We start from the raw sequence: 21,109 nt of genomic DNA on the forward strand, positions 1-21,109 counted from the left end.
ATTTTCAACTCCTTTATATATAGCAATTCAGCGGAGTATTTCCCCAAAGTGAAAAATACATGGTCAGTGTGATATAACAGCACTTGGGCTCACCCCTGGGGTTAATCTAGGCACTCCTACTCACCTGTTCTTCCACTTTGAACAAGTCACGTTCTCTCTAAAATTGGCTACTACCAGAGTTTTGGGGTCCAAGTGAAGGGCCTTATAAGATGCTAGTCAAATAGGTGTTTATGGGCTCAGCTCCTGTGAAGCACATACAAATTACCCCTTCATCTGTATATTAGAATTAAGGGTTTGAAAAAAGGTTGCTTTAGAATAAGGGAGAGTAATGAACAAGTATCTACTGTGTGCCAGCACATTGTATGCATTATTTCCAATTCTGTCAACCTCTTACGGTAGAATCATACTGATGAGGACCCTCACCCGAAGAGCCCAGAGTCGCACACAAAGCCCATATGCTTTTCCTGGCACACAGAAGTCTTCACGGTAGAAACTGCAGGCTGACGACAAAACGGGTTAAGGGTGAAATAATGAAGGCAAATGAGAGGTCGATTCCTGAAGCGGATGTTGTCTAACCTTGAAGGTCTACATTTTGTAGGGCACCCACACAAACTCCCTGAGCAGATCCTCATGTCCGGGCCCCGACACTAGTGTGGGTGCACCAGTGTGCTGTTTCCTGATCACAGCAAACAGAAATAGCTCCCAGACAAGCAGGTTGGCTTCAGATCTTCTGAGCCTAGAGGCCAATTGAGCTCCAGAAGGAAGATCCGTCAGTCACCTCATGTTGCCAGGCCTGGTCCCAGGTCACCCGAACTTCCCTCACCCTCCACCAGAGGTCACCCCTGCTGAGACTTGGCCAGCAGCCCGGTTTGCCCTTGTGATTTATTTTTGGCACCTCAGCCTTCCCTCATAAAGTAGCAAAGCACAAGGAAGAGCAGCAAAACATCCTGCCCTGTCCACGGGCAGCTGCTCAGGACACACTTCAGTCTTCTGTCGCCCCCTTTCCGCAAGGGGCTCTGGGACCTTTGAGATTCCTGTCAAGTCCACTCAAGGGCCTGCGAGGACCTAACGGTGAGTAGCTGGGCCAGTGATGGGCAAAAGCCAGGCTGCAGACAGGGAGAGGGGGAGGCTGTGGGGTAGAGAAGATAGAAACCCCGAAATCCATTAGACCCGCTTCTTTCTGAAGGCAAGTGGACCACAAGAGCGGCAGCATTGACTCTTGAGGCCTCCAGAGGAGTTTAGAAAGTGGGTGCCTGTGACTGTGTTTTCAGATTCTGAGTTTGGGGGAGGGAAGTTATGTTCCAGAAACCACTAAGCCCATTTGATGACCCCTTTCAAAGAGGTTTAGGGACAGTGTGGGGGGTGCAGGTGGGGTCAGTGAATAGAGGCACAAAGTTAGCCCCAAGTTAGGCCTAGAACAAGGGGAGAGGGCAAGAGAAACCTCCCCCACCCCACTCCAGGAGAGATGAATGCAGTCAGAACTAGCTGAACTTGGCTGTGGCATGGAATGGATCCTTCGGCTGGGATGGCATCCTGGGGTGGGTCCAGATATACCCTCTGCCCATGGAGGGCTGGGGGAAGGGAAAGAATTGGTCTATCCAGTGTTGGGAACTTAAAAGGACTTGCCAGGAACCAAACTCCATGTTATAGGGAACAGGCTCTCCTATGCTCAGTTGGGGTTGCTGACAGGGCAGAAGCAGCCTGTGAGCAGCTCAGGTGCCTGCTGCTGGCAGAGGAGACTGTTATTCTCATTCTCTGATAACCAGGCACCCAGCAGTGGGGACACCAGGCTTCCTGGAACAGTCAGTCCGAGTCCCGAGGCAGCCAGGGCTGCAGCTTGGCTGGTCAGCAAATTGGCCCTTTGGACAGGATGGGCCTTGTTGGGCCCAGAAAGGGCAGTAGAAGTGGGGCTAGAACAGTTAGGCCCTGCCAAGTGGCAGCTTGTGCCTGTTTTCTGTCTGCTCTTCTTCCTGTCAGTAGAGAACTTTCCCCATTCCTCAGATCCTTCATCTGAGGTCGGTACCCCTGTGGCCTCTACATAGCTGAAGCAAAGCTGGCCAGCTCAGCTCCTCTGTGTCCAGGCCTGAGTGTCCTAGCTCTGTGCTGCCCCACACTGTGCAGGACCACTCGGCTCGCTGGTCATTGTTAGGTAGGACACGGGGCATTCTGCCAACAGAACAGTGCACCAAAGGGAAACCTCCAACAACTCACATCTAGGGAGCAGCACCTGCTACATGTCTGCACTGGACACAGAGGGGCTGGGACATCCTAGAGAAGATTACAGTTTTTGTTTGTTTTTATTTTTTTAATACTAGAGAAGAGGGGGGAGAGAGACACACACACACATCAATGTGAGAGAGAAACATTAATTGGTTGCCTCCCACATGTGCCCTGACTAGGGATCGAACCCACAGCCTTTCAGTGCACAGGATGACCCTCAACCAACTGAGCCACTCCGGCCAGGTGAGAAGATCACGGTTTAATGGGGGACATGACAGCACACACTGACAAGTGACACCAGAGGCTGGGACCAGGATTCTCCCATCGAGCTCTGCATCCCCCAGAGCATCTCACACAGTGCTTTACAAAGAGTATAAAAGGATGAATGAAGGAAAGGTGATTATGAAAATCTGTGTTAAGGACAAAACGAGAGAGGAAGGAGCAGTGGGAAGGTCAGGAAGCATGTTCTGAAAGGGGTGTTTTCAGGGTCAGACAGTTAGGACCCGGGTAGCCAAGGAGAGGCTGTAAGAGCAGCATGTTAGGAAGATGACATTGTGCAGCTTCTCACGTTTTCCACAAGCGCAGAGAGCAGGCAGAGGAAAAGCAGCACCAGCCTCATCTCCTCAGAGAGGAGAGGAAACCGCACTTGCATTTGTCCTCTAAAGAGTTTCTCTGTGGTTCTTTCCAAGTTTATTTTTATTGATTGATTTGAGGGAGAGAGAAACATGGATTTGTTGTTTCACTTACTTATGCACTCGTTGGCTGATTCTTGTATGTGCCCTGACCAGGGATTGAACCCACAACCTTGGTGTATCAGGATGACACTAACCTATTGAGCTACCAAGCCAGGGTGTTTGTGGTTCTTTCTAAAATCAAGGGTGTGTCAGCCTCCTCAGAGCTACCTTTGGGGCCTGATGGCCCGATGTCCTGCCGCAGCCTGGGCCTGACTGAGTATTTCTGCTCCTGTAGGGGGAGCAGCAGCTTAGAGAGAACCTGCAGGGAGACATGGGCACCTGGGCTCACAAGAGTTCACAGCCAGTGGGAAGAAGTGGGAAGAACGATGCTGGGCTCTTTCCAAAGCATTTTTCAACACACAGATATTTGTTTTGAACGTTTACAATAGGCCAGCCCTGTGCTGGGAGAGACAAAGATGGGTGAAAATGGTCCCAGCCCTCAAAGAGCACATCCCTTAGGTCAGGATGGCTGACAGCTTCTTTCTGTGCCCCTCTCAGAGCCCTTCAGAACTACCCCAAGGAGCTGAGCATGACACGGGACGAGGCACTGCTGGACTCACATTCCACAGAGGGTTTCTATGAGAACTATGAGCCCAAGGAGATCCTGGGCAGGTAAGGCCCAGACCTTCCCCAGGAAATGCTGTCCTAGGCACCCGCCGGCTCTGCAGGCTGGGCCAATCTCTGCTTGGCCCTGAGCACCGAGCCCATTTCCATCCCAAAGCACTGTGCAACTGGAGAATCCCTCCCCTCCTGAACAGGACAGATAGGGGGTGTAAGAGTACCCAGATCAGGGACCTCTCTTGGCAAAGAGCTGCCCGCAGTGCTGACTGATGCTGATGACAAGCACATCCAAACCTAGCACTGGGCCAGGGTCAGGGATCAGGGGTCAGAGGAAGCTTATGACCTTAAATGTGTGGAGCCTCTTTCTATGTGTGAACACTGAGCTGGGAGTTAAGAAGCCTGGGACCAGGCTTGTTATTCATCAGTATCCTATTGTCATCAAAAGCTCACTGGGAGTTGGGGAACAAGGCAGGACATCTTTGCTGTGGCCTGGACTTGGGACACACCCTGGGACCGTCTGTCCTCTGCACCTCCAGGGGAGTTAGCAGTGTCGTCAGGCGCTGTATCCACAAGCCCACGTGCAAGGAGTACGCCGTGAAGATCATTGACGTCACCGGCGGAGGCAGTTTCAGCCCCAAGGAGGTGCGGGAGCTGCGAGAGGCCACGCTGAAGGAGGTGGACATCCTGCACAAGGTGTCAGGATACCCCAACATCAGTGAGTGCCGGCTCCCAGCCATAGTGGGGTGCTCTACCATGCTTTTGCCCTGATAACCCAAGTCAGGGAGTAGAGCCCACTGCGCAGCTAGCCAGAACTGTCCAGAGTGTCTCCTGCACCCTGAGGCCCCACCAACCCAGTGCCCTGAGGCTTCAGGTTCCAGCTCCAACCTCCAGGAAGACTGCTCCAGGGATTCAGCTCTAAGTCTCCTCTTCCAGCCAGTCAGAAGGGGTCCCTCTGGGGCTGGGTGTCGGTGGGGGTGGGATGTGAAGTCCCTGGGCCTGCCCCCTCCCCTGGCGGGCCTCCTTTGAGTCCCATCCAGATACCCCCTCCACTTCTGAAGTCAGCTCCAGCAGCTTTAACCCCCCTGCCCCTATGCCCCGCTGCTTCTGCCCAGGCTCCTCTGCCACCTGAGACAAGCCAGCCATTTCCATTTCAGTACAGCTGAAGGACACTTATGAGACCAACACTTTCTTCTTCTTGGTGTTTGATCTGTAAGTACCCAGCCCTGGAGCCAGCCATACCCTGAGGCCCATCGGGAACCTCGTGTTGTGGTCCCTCATCTAGGGCTCCCCGGAGACTAGCAGCCAGACCCCTACACTGTGGATGCCAAATAGGATCACAAGTGCTTTAATCAGATCAGCCCCTGGGGTGGGGTCAGGCTGCCAGGTTTTGAATCCTGGGTCTACCACTTATGGGTTGGATGTTTTCTTTAAAAATCCATTTTCTCATCAGTATTGTGGGACTAATAACAGCACAGCTACCAGCACAATGTAAATATTAATAACAATTAGCTACAATGATGATGATGGTCATTCAATACTGACTCTAGACATTAAGGGTATGACCATGAGCAGGACAGATAAGGTTCCCGACTTCATGTAATCACTTTCAAACAGGAAGCGATCACGCCGTAACATACACACGCAGCCAAGTCCATGCACACAAAGCTGAACGGCAGTTAGGGAGAGGTGAGGCCTCTTTTCTTTGGATGACGTGGTGAGGGAAGGCTCTGCAGGACGTGACCTGAGCAGGGACCTGGGTGAGGTGAGGGAGGAATCTGAACCAAGACCTGGAGAATGGGCCTTCCGGCAGACGGGAGAGCCAGAGCAAGGGCCCTGCTGGACGGGCTCCGCGTGCTGGAGGACTGGCAGGGAAGCCAGGGTGGGGGAGTGGAGCGAGCCTGTGGTGATGGCAGGATGCGAGGTCGGACAGGACCGAAGACCAGATTCTGCAAGCATTTTAGCTGTGGTAAGGACTTTGGAGGGTGGACATCAGGAGAGCAATGATTTGATTTGCTTTTGAAAAGGATTCCCCCGACTGTCAGGAGGCCAGAGTGGAGAGGAGGAGGAGTAGTATTGAGGTGAGAGGTCCACCAGGGAGGTAAGGGTTGTGTCTGCGGTGCGGTTCTAAGATGGACATCATCGTCATCATCAGGGGAGTGTCACTATTCCCCTGTGTCTGCACCAGCAGGGCTACTGAGGGGAGCTCCTTGTTACGGGCACCAGTGGGCCCTCCAGCTCTGAGAACCTCTGTTTCCCCAAGAAAGGACAAATGATACCAACCACTCTGCCTGTGTCACCAGGCTCCAAGCATCAAATTCAAACAACACAAAGTGCTCTGTGAATGGGGCATTCAGACGCTATTACCATTTTTGTTAGAAAGGTTCCCAGGGAAAGGAGCTCCCTGGCTCCTTGTTTCCCAACTCTCCTGAGTCCTAGCTGAAGAACAGAAATCTCTGCTGTGTGGCCCACTGTGAAAGGGGTGTCTTCATTTCTCCATACATAACAGCTAGTTTAGGGACTGGGTTTCTTAGAAAATTGTTCAAGCAGATTTTGTAATTGTTGGAACATTTCATATTGTGGCTGTACTGAAGTGTCATTTGACTTGGAGAAACAATGTAAGTTGGCGTGTGCATGCAATTAAACTGCCAGCTCCAGGAAGGCAGGAGCCTGCTGATGGAACTTGCACAGTCCCCAGTACTTACAGGTAAATCTTTTTTGCTGCTGCTGCTGCTATTGCTCATAGTGAGTTCTCCTAGTGTCTTTAAAATGGAATTAAAATGACAAAAGCTGGATTCATATGTTGCTTTTTAGGAACACATTACAGATGTTGTATAAAGCAAGGCTTATCTCTGTAAATTCTAGGTTGTTTCCTCGAACAGAACCTGTCTTGCTGCTCTGGCAGCTAAGTTCAATGGTTTTCTTGCCTCCCAGTGACACTGGCAAAATTCCTTGAGCCCTCGGAATCCAACTGCTTTCCCTAGAGGGCTGGGTGAGAGGGGGCAGGATGCACCTTTTCTATTTAAGGCAGGGAAACTTCCCCAGGGCCCCTCCAGACTAGATGGCCGGCAGCTGCCCCAACTCCACTCAGTGGCACTGTCCTTGGGGGCAGCTCAGATGTCTCTAACCTTTGAAGAAGTTGCTTGGGGAATCTATTTTTAATGCTGCCCCAAGTTACTCGCCAGCTTATAACTAGATTGTTCTAGCACAGACCTCTTTATAGACCACTCCAAGAAGTGAGAAGATTGAACAGCAATTCTTAACCCCCAAACAGGCAACACTGCTCCTCCAACACTTGTACTGCCACTCCTTCCATTTGAGCCTGAAAAAAAAATCAGGATACTCCTGTCTTTCTGATGTGGGTTTGGGTCCTTGGGCCAGGGGGGCCTTGGACCAGTTTTTTACCTCCCAGCCCTGACTTTGGCCCTGATAGATCCCAGTTCATGATGTCCTTCCACAGATGGGGGAGCACCCTCACACTGGTGCCATCCCACCCCTCCGGCCTCCCTTGCTCTTCTTCTGGTCTTCCCAGACCACCTCTCCACGCACTTCCCAGCTCCTCCCTGCAGACCTTGGTCATTTGCCTCTGGAGGTACAGGGTGAGAAGGAGCTCTCTGGGAGCAGGGTAAGAAAGGGGTGGTCTTGGGACCAATTCAGCTACAAACCCTGTGTCCCCACAGGATGAAGAGAGGGGAGCTCTTTGATTACCTCACTGAGAAGGTCACCCTGAGTGAGAAGGAAACCAGGTGAGGACCCACTTGCCCCTCCCTCACTCCCTGTCCGAGTGCTAGTGCTACAGGCACCCAGGTCTTGGAGGGGCATGGAGTGCACTTGTCTGGGGTATGGGTGTGTGACACTGGCTTTTGTGACCTTCCTCCCTCCTTGGCTCAGCCTGGACTTCCCAGACTGGCCCGAGTCCTCTCGCACTTGCAGTCTGGCTGGTATGTGGGTTTTGGTCTCCCTGCCTGCTACCTGGCCCTGCAGAGTAGGGGACCAGAGTGAAATGTGCCTGTCCCGCCCCAGGAAGATCATGAGAGCCCTGCTGGAGGTGATCTGCACCTTACACAAACTCAACATTGTACATCGCGACCTGAAGCCCGAGAACATCCTCTTGGATGATGACATGAATATCAAGCTCACAGACTTTGGCTTTTCCTGCCAGCTGGAGCCAGGAGAGAAGCTACGAGGTCTGGTAATGTGGGCCCATTCCAGGGGCTCAGGCTTTCTCACCATTAGCCCAGGAACAGAGATGGCCTGGCTTCCTCCCCTATTTTTCCACCCAGAAAAAAAATCCTATCATTTCAGGGCTAGATGTCTTCTCAGGTAGGCCCTTCTTCTCAGGACTGAGTTGAGCCAGGTTCCCATTGCCTGAGTTCCAGGCCAGAATGGCTAGACCAGGGAACCGACAGGCCCCAAGGGGGTGGCCCTATGAGCCAGCCCTTGCCCCTGCCCTTGCCCCTGAAGTTGACCAATGCTAGGAGAGTCCCAGCGCAAACACCATTTCTGATCCATCTTCTTTCTTTGGACCTTCTTTTTCCAAGTGCCCCCTGCTGACCTATCCTGATGGTAACTATTCCTGCAGAGGTCTGTGGGACCCCCAGTTACCTGGCCCCTGAGATCATTCAGTGCTCCATGAACGATGACCACCCGGGCTACGGGAAGGAGGTGGACATGTGAGTGTGTTGGGGAGAAGGGACAGGGGTGCCACCTTGGCCAGGAACACCTGACTGGGGAGGGGAGGAACTGGCCAGAGCTACAGCCAGCCCTCCGGCCTTCCTCCCCACCCCTGGCGCCAGGTGGAGCACAGGGGTCATCATGTACACCCTGCTGGCCGGCTCCCCGCCCTTCTGGCACCGGAAGCAGATGCTGATGCTGAGGATGATCATGAGTGGCAACTACCAGTTTGGCTCCCCCGAGTGGGATGACTACTCGGACACCGTGAAAGACCTGGTGAGGGGCCAGGCCCGCTGGCTCCTGGGCTCAGGCAAGGGGGCAGTCGTCATGGGGAGAGGGGGGTGTGCCAGGCACAGGATGGAAGAGTCTGCCAGGAGAGACCCCATGTCTCCTGAAGTGCTGGTGAGGACCCTGCCTCGATGTTTTCACTACCCACCCCCCGTTCTCTCAGGTTTCCCGCTTCTTGGTGGTGGACCCCCAGGGCCGCCTTACGGCAGAAGAGGCCTTGGCGCACCCCTTCTTCCAGCAGTATGATGTGGAGGAAGTGCGGCACTTCAGCCCGCGGGGGAAATTCAAGGTACTGAAGCTCCCTTCCCACCAGGGCCCTGGGGCAGTCGCTGCTGCCTCCTCAAGTCCCAGCCCCCAAGTCCATTCTTTCCCCCCAGGGACTGCTCCTTCCGCCTAGGGTTTCCAGGGCCCCTGCCCTTCCCCTCCCACCCACCCATGATGGTTCCGGGAACCTCTGGCTTCAGGGAAGACAGGTGTCACCTGACTGGCTCCCACAGTCTAAATGCTTTCGGATGCCTGGTGGGGCAGGAATGGGGGGAACACTGGGAAGGGCCCGTCAAAAGCCACAAGCTCAGGGCCTCCCCGCACTGGATGGGAGGAGGCAGGCCTGCAGGGGCTGGCCCAGGCTCAGTCCCAGCCTTCCTCAGGTGATCGCTCTGACGGTGCTGGCTTCAGTGCGGATCTACTACCTGTACCACCGGGTGAAGCCTGTGACCCGGGAGGTCGTCATTTGTGACCCCTATTCCCTCCGGCCTCTGCGCCGACTCATCGACGCCTACGCTTTCCGGATCTATGGCCACTGGGTAAAGAAAGGCCAGGCGCAGAACCGGGCGGCCCTCTTTGAGAACAAACCCAAGGCCGTGCTGTTCTCCCAGGTCGAGGAGGACTACTGAGGGGCTGGCAGGAGGGAGGGGGAACGAGGGCACCGGCAGCGAGGGGAAGCCACAGAAACGTTAACCAAAGGGATGAGACTGTGCAGAGGGCCCCTCGATCCTGGCCAGGCCGCCTGGGCCTGGGCCATCGCTGCTCAGAGGCTCTGCACAGGAAGAGCGGGCACTCCCCTCACACAGTGGTAAGTGCAGACGAGGCCAGGCCCACAGGAGGGGACGAGCTGTGGTCCTGCTCTCCACATCCCGGCTGTACCACCATCTCAGTCTCTCCTCATGGGAGGCCCAGAGTTACTAACACTCGGGTGCACCTCCCTGAGGGTCCCAGCGTGAGGAGAAAAGACGGACAGCAGTCTGAGGTATACAATCACAGGAGACTTTACTGACCTCAGTGTCCAGGGACACATGGGAGCAGGTTCTTCTCTCAAGGGGGCAGGTTTTCAGAGGCATATGGGAGCCCTTACATATAACTAACAACAGAAAGGGACACTTTTCACGCTTGTCTCACTGGCGTACTATTTACTTTGTGACTCGCACGATGCACAGTTTGGCCTGGTATATACTTGGTTCTCCCAGACCCTTTGAAGACGGAATTGTGCTTGAAAGAGGCCACATCACTGCGTTTTACTTACAGAGAGTGGAAATTACGTTCCTTCAGAGGCACATAGAACACTATACATGAGGGAAATGAAGGAAGAATTTCCTTCCTACAGTCATTTTCTGGGAAAACAAAGAGAACTGTGGAAATTCTGCCCTCAGAAACAATGTCAGATCCCGGAATCAGACACAGAGAAAGGGGGAGGGAAGAGATTTAAATTTTTTTTTAACAAACTGCCTTTAAGAATACTCTGCCCCAGTCATTTGAGTATTTGGCCCCTGTATGGTTAATATTTTACCTCTAAGAGAAACACCCAGCTCCCACCACAATCAGTGAGCTGGGCCCCTTCACCAAGAGACAGCAGCTCCTCTGAGGCCAGAGGCCTCTTCTGCCCTGGTGACAGGTGCCTGTCATAAAGGAATGGGGGAAGGGGAAGGCAGTCATTCCCGAGGCTAAATCTGAAGAGCTTCAAGTTTGGCTGTTTGGAATGTGACCAGGGAGTGGCATGGGTACCATGGGGGCTCTTCTCCTTGGCTCTGAGTGGCTGCTCACAGCTCCCCCGGCAGACGGCCTATATTGGAAGCACAGCGGAAGCCCAGGTTGTCGGAGGCTGAATCTGGAGTGTTGCCCATCCTGCCAACAGAAAAGGGGACAGAGAATGAACATTTGTTGAGAAAGGGGCCTTGGGCCTTACCCAACTTTCCTATTCCACCTCCCAGGGACTGCTGTGGTCTGGGGGGCCCCGAGGACTGCAGAGGGCATGGTCTGGAAATAAGCCTGGTCAGAGGGCACTCCTGGGGACATGAAGCGGCCTTGGGACAGGGTTGAGGAAGAGAGAGTGGTCCTGAGACATTGCACTGGGAGGCAGGAAAGACCATGACTAATAGCTTTGACTGCTAACAGTTAGGAATAACTAAGCTGAAGGAAAAAAAACTGTTGGCAAGAAGTGAGAGTATCACAGTGCCAGAAGCTTCTTTTCAAAGAAGTTTCACATATATCCCTCATTTGCCATTTTCCAGCTGCTCTGGAAGGCACGATTTGTTCACCATTTTATAGACCCAGGATCAGATACTAGAAAGGTTTAAATTTCTTGCCCAAGGCCAACCACTGCTTCAGTGGCACAACAGAATCAGTGTGAGACACAGTTTCCAGGCCAGTACTTTTTCTACTATTTTGTCCTAAAAAAAAACACCTGAGAGAATCCAGGGGCCTCTGTGGGTCCAAGAAACACCTGCAAACCTGATATCCTGAGGCCACAGAAACAGTGGCCTCTACAGTCCTTATGGAGCCCAGGAGTAGGAGGAGTTGCAGAGAGATCAACAGAAATAAATCTACAGATGGATGAAGTAGAAAGGGGACCAGAAGCCTGGGATTCTACCATTCAGGTGCCACCACTAACCATCTGTGTGAAATGAACAGGTCCCAGGACCCACCTGAGCCCATTTTTAACTTGACTGTAAATCAAAATGATTGTAGAAATGATTTTTCATGATCCCACTTGTTTAAAGAGTCAGCACTGCCATGACCCATGGCCATGACCTATTGATGTGGCCATTCTACTTCCCTCCCTCTGCACACCTACTTATGAGGACAAGAAGAGAAGCCCACGTAATTGAGATGCTGGACACAAAGTCTCCCTTGGTGCTGAGAGCTGAGAAGAAAAGGCACAAGTTGTCCTGGACTGTTTTGTTTTTCCTGGCAAGCACTGCCTTTCTTTTCCATAACCACATCTCCTGGTGGAAGTAGAGATGCAGAAGCAGTGCCAAGACCAGCTGTGGTGGCGCCTGTGCTCTGAGAGGACACGTCCCAGACTCTCAGCCCCCATCTACCAAGCTCCTTACCTGGTGGTGACCCGGGCCCGGTGATTGGCGGAGCCATCGGATGTGTCGATCCAGGATGCCCCCCGGAGGACACGCATGTCCTGGTGAGCACCCTGGTATGGTGAAGCTGTCCACTCCCACACGTTGCCCATGAGGTCATAGAGCCCTGCAGCACAGCAGGTGGGTCAGTTCTAAGCTGGGAAGCATGATGCCCACCTGCTAGCCGTCAATGCCCTGGGAAGCGAATGCTCCCCCGGTAGCACTTCTCTCTGCCTCATCTATCAGATCTGCTCCCACCAGCCAGTTTGTGAATGTTGACAGATGAGAAATCTTACCATAGTTATTCTGTGGGGGGAATGCATTCACTGGAGAGACCCCATGGAAGCCGTCCTCAGCCTTGTCACCCTTGGGGAACTTTCCCTAAGGGAAAGAGATTTAGGAAGATTTACCATCCTGTCCCATGGCAGGTGTTCCTGCCTGCCCACAAGAAAACCAAGGTCATGGTGCTGGAATAGGGGGAAGGGCATATGGCAGTGATCAGAAGTTCCCAGCCTGAGCTCCCAAACCAGTGCCTCATGTCCTCCGCCATGACCTCCCAGCTGGCTCAGGAAGTGTGTGGTCTCCCCTGTGCCTGCAGTGGTCCGTGTCAAGCCCATCCCACTCCCACTTTCCCCACTCTCAGAGCCTGCCTCCCCTCTGCCTCCAGCCCCGTGTCCTAGGCGCCTTGGGAAGAAAGGCTTCTCCTCCCCTTCTCCATGCCCTGCACCCTCCACCTTCTTAGGAACCACAGATGCCCATCCTATGCTCTCTGGTGCCATCTCTCTCTTCTACCACCCATAGGTTTAACTCTGCCTCATCTGCCCTGACTCTGCCTTCCTCACCTCTTGCTCTTTACCACCAAAATTCTTAAAAAAGTAATCTATATTTGCAAATGCGATTTGTTCAACTTGTTCATGCCTCTCATTAAAACTGGGTTCAGCTGCCATGACTCTATGGCAGCTGCTCTTCTGAAACAGAAGATGAAGGGACTGTAGTTTACTCAACACCCACCATGTGCTAGGGCTGCTACACTTACGTCTTTTTCTTTTTTTAGTGCCCTGACCGGGAATCAAACCTGCAACCTCGGTGTATCAGGGCAATGTTCTAAACAACTGAGCTACCCGGCCAGGGCCTACACTTATGTCTTTTAATTTAATCCTTGCAAGATTGTGAGGCAAGTGTTTTTTTCCCTATAAAAAACTAGCAACTGCCCGGCCAGGGTGGCTCAGTGGTTGAGCGTAGAGCCATGAACCAAGAGGTCACCGGTTGCGGGCTCAATCCCCAGTGGAGGGCATGCTGGAGGCAGCCTATTGATGTTTCTGTCTCTCTATCCCTCTCTTTCCTCTATCTCTAAAATCAACAAAAACATTTTTAAAAGCCTAACAACTAGCAACTGAGGCTCAAAATGGTTACTTTATCAAAGATTAAACAGTGTATGTCAGATATCTCTTTCTGCAAAGCTCTGATCCCAAGATCATTTGAAAAGTCAGTCTCACCCTCAGGCCCTTTTCAATGCTTCTCCCTAAAACACTGAGGCTGTGCTCCCCTCACTCGACAGTCTCCTGGGGCGTGTGTGTGTGTCATTCTTTCCTAAGGTATATACTGATGACTCTCAAGTACTTGCTCTGACCCAGACCTTTGTCCTAAGTTTCAGACTCACATTTTCAACTTCTGACTGATCATATAAAGGACCCAAAGACATCCTAAGCTAAGCTGATCTTACACTGATCAGGCTCTATCCCTCTGGCCCAACAAGCATATTATCTATTTGGATAGTTGCAGCACCATCGCTCTGTTTTTCAAACTTGGATTCATGCTTGAGTCCAACTCTCTTCCACCCCTCCACATTTGATTAATTACCAAACCCTGTCTATCTGCTCAGACATGCCTCTCCCATTTGGCTTCCTCTCTATCCCACTTCCACTTAATTCACGTGTTTGTAATCACCTGGGCCACTGCCACAGACTCAAATCTAGAGACCCCCCAGCCACCTCTGCAGCTCTACTTCATCTGGTCCTGCACAAATGAGCAACCATTAGCATCCCACAGGTTAACACCTGATGTTGTTATTCCCCTGTTTTAAAACCTCCAGTGGCTCCCCAATGCCTAGAGGGGAAAATTTAAAACCATACCTGGGCACACCTGCTCCTTCAAAATCTGCCTCCAACCCACTGTCTATGTCGTTTCCTAGGCCCGCCCCCCCCAATTGTTTCCCAATGCTCCAGCCTCTCCGAATCTGTCATGTTTCCAAACACCCAGTAGCCTTTCCTAATACAATGCCAACACTCACATTGCTTCTTCTGTTATGCTTGGAACACCCTTTCCTCCACTCTTCATTTGGCACACTCCCATTTGATCAGCTCGAATGTCATCTTCTCTGGGAAGTCACCCCCAGTGCTCTCAGGCAATGAATGACTTCCTCCCGAGCACACTCTGCACTACCACCTTGTCTCCTGCTTCACCCCTTAACCAGCTTTCAGTTCCATTAGAACCCAAGCTCTCTGAATCCCACAGCCTAACACAATGCCTGGCCTACGGCAGGTCTCAATGCTTTGAAGAGGGTCAGGGGTGAGGGATGTCTCTTACCTGCCACAGGTTGGTGCGGTTTGGCTGGAACTGGTTTCCCCAGGGGTAAACCTGACCTGCCGGGAGAGCAAGGAGACAGCAGTGGAGGGAGAGGTGAAGAGTTGGGAAAGACAGAAAGAGTGGGGGAACCCAAAGGAAGTTATTTTTCTATCCCCTGCCCATCCCTTCCACTCATTGCACTGCATTCAGAGCCCCGCCTCCTGTGTTACCCCCAGGGCAGTGCAATCCTAGGTGTGGTTCTGATCAAGGCCAGTCTGTAAACCATTTTGTTACCAGTTCACGTGGAGATCGGTGCCGAAAATTGAGAGTAACCACTGAGAAACTAGTTCATTGGACTTACAAGCTAAAAGAACAAGCACCCTCATGTATCACAGTACTAACTTTGACTATTGTATTGGTATAGCTGGTGTTCACGTGAAGAGTGTGTAGAGGTCCTGAATATGAGGAATTGCTAGGTCACTCTCATAACTGTCTTTTTTAGTTAGGATTGCGGAACAACAAAGTTACGAGCAACAAGCAATTTTTAATATTACTCTCTATAGGCCTATGGAAAAGGCATGCGGTTTGGACAGCTCTCCTCTTTTTCTCTATGCGATGCTGTTCTGACTGTATTTTTTGAAATGTAACATGTCTGTGGAATCTCCAACAATAAAAAAAATTAGTGTTTTTTTCATTCCATTTTCCAGTTATGAATTTCTATGATATTTTACATACTATTGGTCTGAGATAAATGAGAAGTGAAAATAACAACAGGAACTGGTCCTTCACTACACGCTTGAAAAAGCACTGCTCTAGGGAGCATGGAGCCTTCCCACCCTTCAAACCACCCCCACCCCCCCCCCCCAGTGCCTGGCAGGATGGAGAGTGCAGAGGGAAATCACCCTGGCATCTCTGTACCCTTCAAGCCCCCTCGGGCCGCGAACTCCCACTCTTCCTCGGTGGGCAGCCGTTTCCCCCGCCAAGCACAGTAGGACTGCGCATCGTTCCAGCTCACATGCACCACTGGGAGCTCCAGCCTCTCTCGGATGCCCGAGCCGGGACCTGCAGGCTGACAGCCGGGAGGAGTGAAGTGAGACAGGCTTTAGGAGCTCACAGAAGTCTAGGAAGGCTAGGCTTAGGGTACCTGAGTGCAGCTTGTGACACTAGGCAAAGCAAAGAAGTTGGAAGAGAGAGCCTGGTGAGTGAGGAGAGGTCCAGAGTCAGAAAGGAGAGACTAACATGAGACTGAAAAGAAAATTGGGATGGGTGACAGAAAAAAAACAAGGGCAGAGGAGACAGTCACTTGTCTGTTTTCCTGAAATTCCTCTGTCAGCCTTTTTAACTTAGTATTCCCAGCTGGGCGAGGGGTCTAGGGAAGCCAGCCCTCCAGGGGTAGAAAACAAGGTGCAGAAACCAACCCTTACCTGCCTCCAGAATGCCCTTTCCACTGGAAGCCACCAGAGAACAGGCTACAAAGAAGAAAGAGCATGGCTGAAAACAGGAACAAGACTGCAAGATGCTCAAACCCAGCGCGGCACCTGCCTGAATGACACACGGGAGGCGGGGCAGACATTTCAGGCCGAGACTCAGGTGCTCCAAGTGAGGCTGTGTCTGGAATCTTTAAAGTATAATGTCTCAGGACCCTCACTAGAGGGAGGTTGTCAGGATGTTCTGCTTGTTCAGGACGTATCTTGAACCTTATATGTATCTCTCTATGCAGGAACCAGCTCAGGGCTCGCTTCCTGGGACTGGGTGCTCACCTGAACCCTCCAGGGAGGGCTTCTCTCAATTGCTGCCTCCAGCTCTCAGGTTTGATTTCTACTGTGGTCCAGGTGACCCCACATCCCACAGGATTCTATGTCCAGGTCCCACTCCCATTCCCTCAACCACACGCCCAGGGTTTCTCACCTTCATTTGCTGAGTTGCTTTGTTTCTAAGCTCATCGGAGACAAAGTCCTCAAAGACAAAGCTCCACCCAAAGGTCTCGGCCTCTGTCTGGTACTTTTTCTCCCTGACAAACTCCCTGAAAAGAGATATTTCACTTGGTTCAGCTGAAAGGTTTCTGTGCTCCATCCTCCCCTCTCCTGCTCCAGAAAAGCTCACATATCCTGTAAGTCACACATCACAGAGCTCTCATGAACTCCAAGGAATTCACTGTAGACCCTGAACAGGTTTTCTTTTAAAATCTGTTGCTTGTATGTGCAATTCACATACGGTGAAATTCAGCCTTTTGAGTGTATGCTTTTGTGAGTTTTGACAAAGCATACAGTCACTATCACAATCAAGAAACAAAGCAGTTCCATTAAACACCCCCCAAAACTCCCCTGTGGCCCTGCAATCGCTGATCTGTTTTTTATCCCTATGATTTTACCTTTCCTGGAATACACATTCACATAAATTGAACCATACAGGATATAGTTTTGGGGTCTGGCTTCTCTCAGTATAATGCCTCTAAGATTCATCCATGCTGTTGAAGGTTTTGGTAATTTGTTCCTTTTCATTGCTGAGTAGTATTTCATTGTATGGATGTACCAGATTTTGTTTATTCATTCGCCAACTGCAGGTCATTTGGGTTATCTCCAGTTTTTAGAGATTATAAATAAAGCTGCTGAGAAGATTTAAGGGTGGGGAATAGGTCTCTTTTCTGAAAAGTCTTTCTTATATACCTAGTCTCACAACGATCATGGGAGGGAGGCGGAACAGGTGTTATCATCTCCATCTAACAGAAGAAAGAAACTGAATCAAGTAAAAATGAGTTGCTGAAAAAACAAAAGAAAAGAAAAAAATTAAAGACAAAAAAAAAAAGTTGCTGAGATTTTAGAACAGCTTTTCATAGTTGGGTATGGCTTAGCGTATTTCAGCAAGCAGATTGCTGGGCCAGATAGATTGATTTCATTATCACCGGCTGGTGCCAGCCCTCTGATACAGGAAGATACTGTTCACCCACCAGAGGGGCACTGAGAATAGAGTAGATCAGAACTGGTAGCAACAGCTATTTACCAGCCTCAGAGCATCTGAACAGTTTGAGAATCTTTTGCCAGACAGGCAGACGAAATATGGGTTCTAAGCAAAGTTTAGGGACTTGCTAGAAGTGACGTTATATTTCTACCATATACTAGGTCATAATTTGAAATCTTAAAGATACATACTGTGCAGCTATCTATTTTGGTTTGCCATGATATAGTACAAGTCTGATCAGAAAGGATTTCTCCTTCAATTTTAATAACTTTCTTATCTAAAAATACTTTAAAAAAGCATATATAAACAGTATACATGGTACTGTAGAAAAATGAGAAAATACAAGTAGGTAACAAAAAATTAACATAATCCATTATCACACCAAATAAGATTTCTCATTCCATATTCTCCAGGCCACCCCTCCCCCCCACCCCATTTAACAAGGTGTTTCCCTGGAATTATTTTCATTTGGAAGTCACAAAAACATGGGAAAAATCTGTCAACTAATGCACTTCCACTTCTTCTTTAATGCATACACATTCTATATACATAGGTTTTAAAAATGGGATCACACATTATGTATTATTTTGTAAGCTACTTTCTTCCCTTAGCATCTCATAATTTTCTGGGTTTTTTTGTTGTTGTTGTTTTCAATCCTCATATGTTGAGAGAGAGGAAGGGTGGGGAGAGAAAGAGGCAGGCAGGGGTGGGGGGTGGGGAGAGAAACATCAATCGGTTGACTCCTGGCCAGGGCTCATAACTCTCTTTTTGACAACAGGATTTTTAAAATTTTTTTTTTAAATATACCTTTATTGATTTCAGAGAGAGGAAGAGACAGAGGGGGAGAGGGGAAATGCGGAGAGAAAAAGAGAAAAACTCTCAATGATGAGAGACTCATTGATCTGCTGCCTCCTGCACACCCTCCACTGGGAGTCTAGCTACAACCCAGACATGTATCCTGACTGGGAATCAAACCATGATCCAACAGTGATCTCCTGGATCATCGGTTGGTGCTCAACCACTGAGCCATGCGGACCAGGCTTGACAATAGGATTTTAAATGCTAAGTATTCTGTTATATTGATACAGTATGTTTAAATATCCTTAAATTGTTAATAGTTGTTTACAATGTCATCTTTTTAGCTAAATGTTTTTGAACAACTTTAATTCTTTCCTTGAGACAAATCCCTAGAGGTGGAATCACTGAGCGAAAGGGCCGGAGGAGTATACCAACAATCCTATGCTTACTTCAGTATACGTCTCCTGAATCAATTTTCCCCCATAACCTTCTACCTTCAAATGTTTTAATTCCACAAATGTAACATTTAAGTCATTTCCCATATTTTTTATTACCTTCCTGTCCCCTCCCTTTCCTCCTCCAACAACCTCTCTATACATTCACCCCTGTACCCCCTGAAGGTAAGTTACAAAATGTATCACCTTGAGGAAACTAAGGCAGTTCAACCTGTGAGCTGCGACCACAATGTTTGACTTCTAAAACAATGCTATTCCCTAAATAAATATAAAGGGAATTCAAGGCACTCTCAGCTAGTATGACCCTCCTCCCAATCCCTTCTCCCTTGTTGAAGAGGTTTCTGTTGAGCGTTTCACTTTTGCCCAGATTTCTTAGTGCTATGCCCAGTGTAATAGAAAATCCACTGGCTCAAGAGTCAGGGAATTTGAGCTACAAGCCCAGGTCTGCCACTAACAGAGAGCAAGGTAAACCTCTTTGGACTTCAGATTCTTCACCTGAAAAATGTAGATAACACTTAGCTCACAGTATTATTGCAAAGATATGTGATAGTGAACCAGCTAGCTTCCTTTTAGATATTAAGAATGAAGATTTGAAAGAGCCTTTACTCCTCCTGGATGAACTCCTGATGTACCTGAAATCTTTGTTGGTGACAGGAAATATGTCGATGGAAAAAGGTTTTACTGTCACCTCCCGGACAGGTCCTTCACCATCTCTTCCATCTGGTGAATTTGTTCCCATCTGGAATCTCCCACCTGGTAGCTGAACCATGCCTGTCACCTGCCCATTTCCTGCAGAGAAAAAAGAGACAGTTGTCACTAATACACGAGTATATAAAAATCAAGTGGCAATATTTGGATCATATATAATACTCATAAAAATGAGTGTGCATCAACAAAAAAATGGAGGCTTAAAATTTTTGCTTTAAATTCTTGTTCTCCCACATAATTTGCTAGGTGACCTTAGGCAATCACTTAATCTGAGTTTTAATTTCTTCATCTATAAAATGGGAATAGCATCTATCTCATAGGCATAGCTGCACGAATTCAGTGTAAAATGTTGAGCACATGGTAGGTTTGCAACAAATGTTTATTTCCTTACTTCTCAATTCCTCTATACAACAACCCTTTGTCCCAGCGAGGTAAATCTAGACACTATACCCTGAAATATATCTAGACCTTTCTACCCATACTTCTGCTCATGCTGTTTCTCTGTCTCTTCCTCTCTACCTGTTGAACACTTATCAGTTCTTACCATTATATCATGTACTCCAGAAAGGAAAGGACTACATCTATTTTGCGAATGTATCCCTGGCACCTAGCGCAAGTGCAAAATAATTACCATCCAATTGAATGAGCTCCTTCATACTTGCTGTTTGAATGCCTCAAAAAAAAAAAAAAAAAATCAAATTAAAAGGATCTTGAATTCTACCCCCTTCTTTAACAGGAGGGAAACCAGGACCCAAAAAGGAAAGTGACTTTAAAGAGCTAGTTAGCAGGAGACAGGACTAGATCCAAGTCTCTTGACTTCCAGGCCAGTGCTATTTCCAACAGGTCACACTTCAAGGTATTACGTTTCTACCTAAGGGTGTCTAAGAACCTTAATTCCTCAAAGGCAGAGTCTATGTCTTTTCATGTCCCTCCGGATCCCGTCTTTGGCTCTCCTTCTCATTCTGATACACTCACACTGAGAACTCCACTCACTTCAAGGGGGGAAAAACGAGGCAGGCTGGAAAATCTCAGAATAAAAGGGAACTAAGAAAAAAACATACAATTGCAATGCAGAAAGTTTATCTTGACACGCATTCAAGAAGTAAGCTATAATTAAAAAACACTTACAGTAGGTGAATCTGAACACTGGCTGGATGTTAAATTTTTAGGTGGAAAATGGCATGATTTTTTTTTCGTGACTTGACTTTTTGGCTACTCGAGCCCAATTACTTAGGAATAAAATTGTGTAAGGCTGCACTCACTCAGTGTGATCCGGGGGCGGGTGACCAGAGATGCAAGACTGGCCGCACACTGGCTGCTGTTAAGCTGGGGGGGGTACGGGGGGGGGGGGCTCGTTACACTTACAGTCTGCTCTTTTAACTTATGCTCGAAGATTCCAAAATGATAAAAGTAAAAAGGCAGTAAAATTCAAGGACGTGAGCTGTGAGTCGCCTGGGGGGACAGCAGTCTCTGGGGAGCGCCCACCCCTTCCCCGACGCTTCCTGGGGCAAGTGGCGCCAGGGGGAGGCGGGCGGCCCAGCGCACTGACCTCGGTCGATCCGCAGGCTGCACAGGAGCGACAGCAGGGCCAGCAGCGGCCGCGAGGAACTCATGCCGGGAGCGCGAACCGCCGCGGCACCCGGAACCCAGCACACGCCCGCCCGTGCCACGCATGCGCTCTACGCGCACCACGTGGACTACCCCTTGTGCACTGCCCCCTAGCGCACCCTTTAGATAGTCAACCCAAGGGTGTCATTAGTCCAGGTGCCCAGAACAGGCTGGGGCCTGAATTTAAAGTGGGGTCAGG

General features: G+C 49.8%; 2 protein-coding genes across 2 annotated transcripts; one reads left to right on the plus strand and one right to left on the minus strand.

The window, feature by feature from the left end:
- Positions 1 to 989: 989 nt before the first annotated feature.
- PHKG1 (phosphorylase kinase catalytic subunit gamma 1) lies at positions 990 to 9,445 on the plus strand. The gene is made up of 10 exons (XM_016196291.2): positions 990 to 1,071; positions 3,453 to 3,566; positions 4,052 to 4,230; positions 4,670 to 4,724; positions 7,193 to 7,258; positions 7,536 to 7,699; positions 8,095 to 8,185; positions 8,309 to 8,462; positions 8,638 to 8,763; positions 9,122 to 9,445. Exons 2-10 carry the CDS (start codon positions 3,484 to 3,486, stop codon positions 9,365 to 9,367), a joined length of 1,164 nt encoding a protein of 387 aa, XP_016051777.2. The 5' UTR covers positions 990 to 1,071; positions 3,453 to 3,483; the 3' UTR covers positions 9,368 to 9,445.
- A 981-nt stretch (positions 9,446 to 10,426) lies between these two features.
- Positions 10,427 to 20,956, minus strand: SUMF2 (sulfatase modifying factor 2). Its single transcript, XM_016196292.2, has 9 exons — positions 20,852 to 20,956; positions 19,227 to 19,383; positions 16,292 to 16,406; positions 15,808 to 15,852; positions 15,302 to 15,452; positions 14,405 to 14,460; positions 12,115 to 12,199; positions 11,801 to 11,945; positions 10,427 to 10,592 (listed from the first exon to the last, which is right to left on the minus strand). Exons 1-9 carry the CDS (start codon positions 20,913 to 20,915, stop codon positions 10,508 to 10,510), a joined length of 903 nt encoding a protein of 300 aa, XP_016051778.2. The 5' UTR covers positions 20,916 to 20,956; the 3' UTR covers positions 10,427 to 10,507.
- Between the last annotated feature and the right edge of the window lie 153 nt (positions 20,957 to 21,109).

This window comes from Miniopterus natalensis, chromosome 3 (genome assembly GCF_054644295.1).
Source record: "Miniopterus natalensis isolate mMinNat1 chromosome 3, mMinNat1.hap1, whole genome shotgun sequence".
Taxonomy (NCBI): Eukaryota; Metazoa; Chordata; class Mammalia; order Chiroptera; family Miniopteridae; genus Miniopterus; species Miniopterus natalensis.

Bases quoted from the DNA above. Each gene is read 5' to 3' on its own strand.
- PHKG1 (XM_016196291.2), top strand. From the start codon at position 3,484: ATGACACGGGACGAGGCACTGCTGGACTCACATTCCACAGAGGGTTTC. The intron at 4,231-4,669 runs GTGAGTGCCGGC...TTTCCATTTCAG, and splicing joins GTCAGGATACCCCAACATCA to TACAGCTGAAGGACACTTAT. The intron at 4,725-7,192 runs GTAAGTACCCAG...GTGTCCCCACAG, and splicing joins TTCTTCTTGGTGTTTGATCT to GATGAAGAGAGGGGAGCTCT.
- SUMF2 (XM_016196292.2), bottom strand. From the start codon at position 20,915: ATGAGTTCCTCGCGGCCGCTGCTGGCCCTGCTGTCGCTCCTGTGCAGC. The intron at 15,453-15,807 runs GTAAGGGTTGGT...CCCGGCTGTCAG, and splicing joins AAAGGGCATTCTGGAGGCAG to CCTGCAGGTCCCGGCTCGGG. The intron at 14,461-15,301 runs GTACAGAGATGC...CTCTCCCGGCAG, and splicing joins GGCCCGAGGGGGCTTGAAGG to GTCAGGTTTACCCCTGGGGA.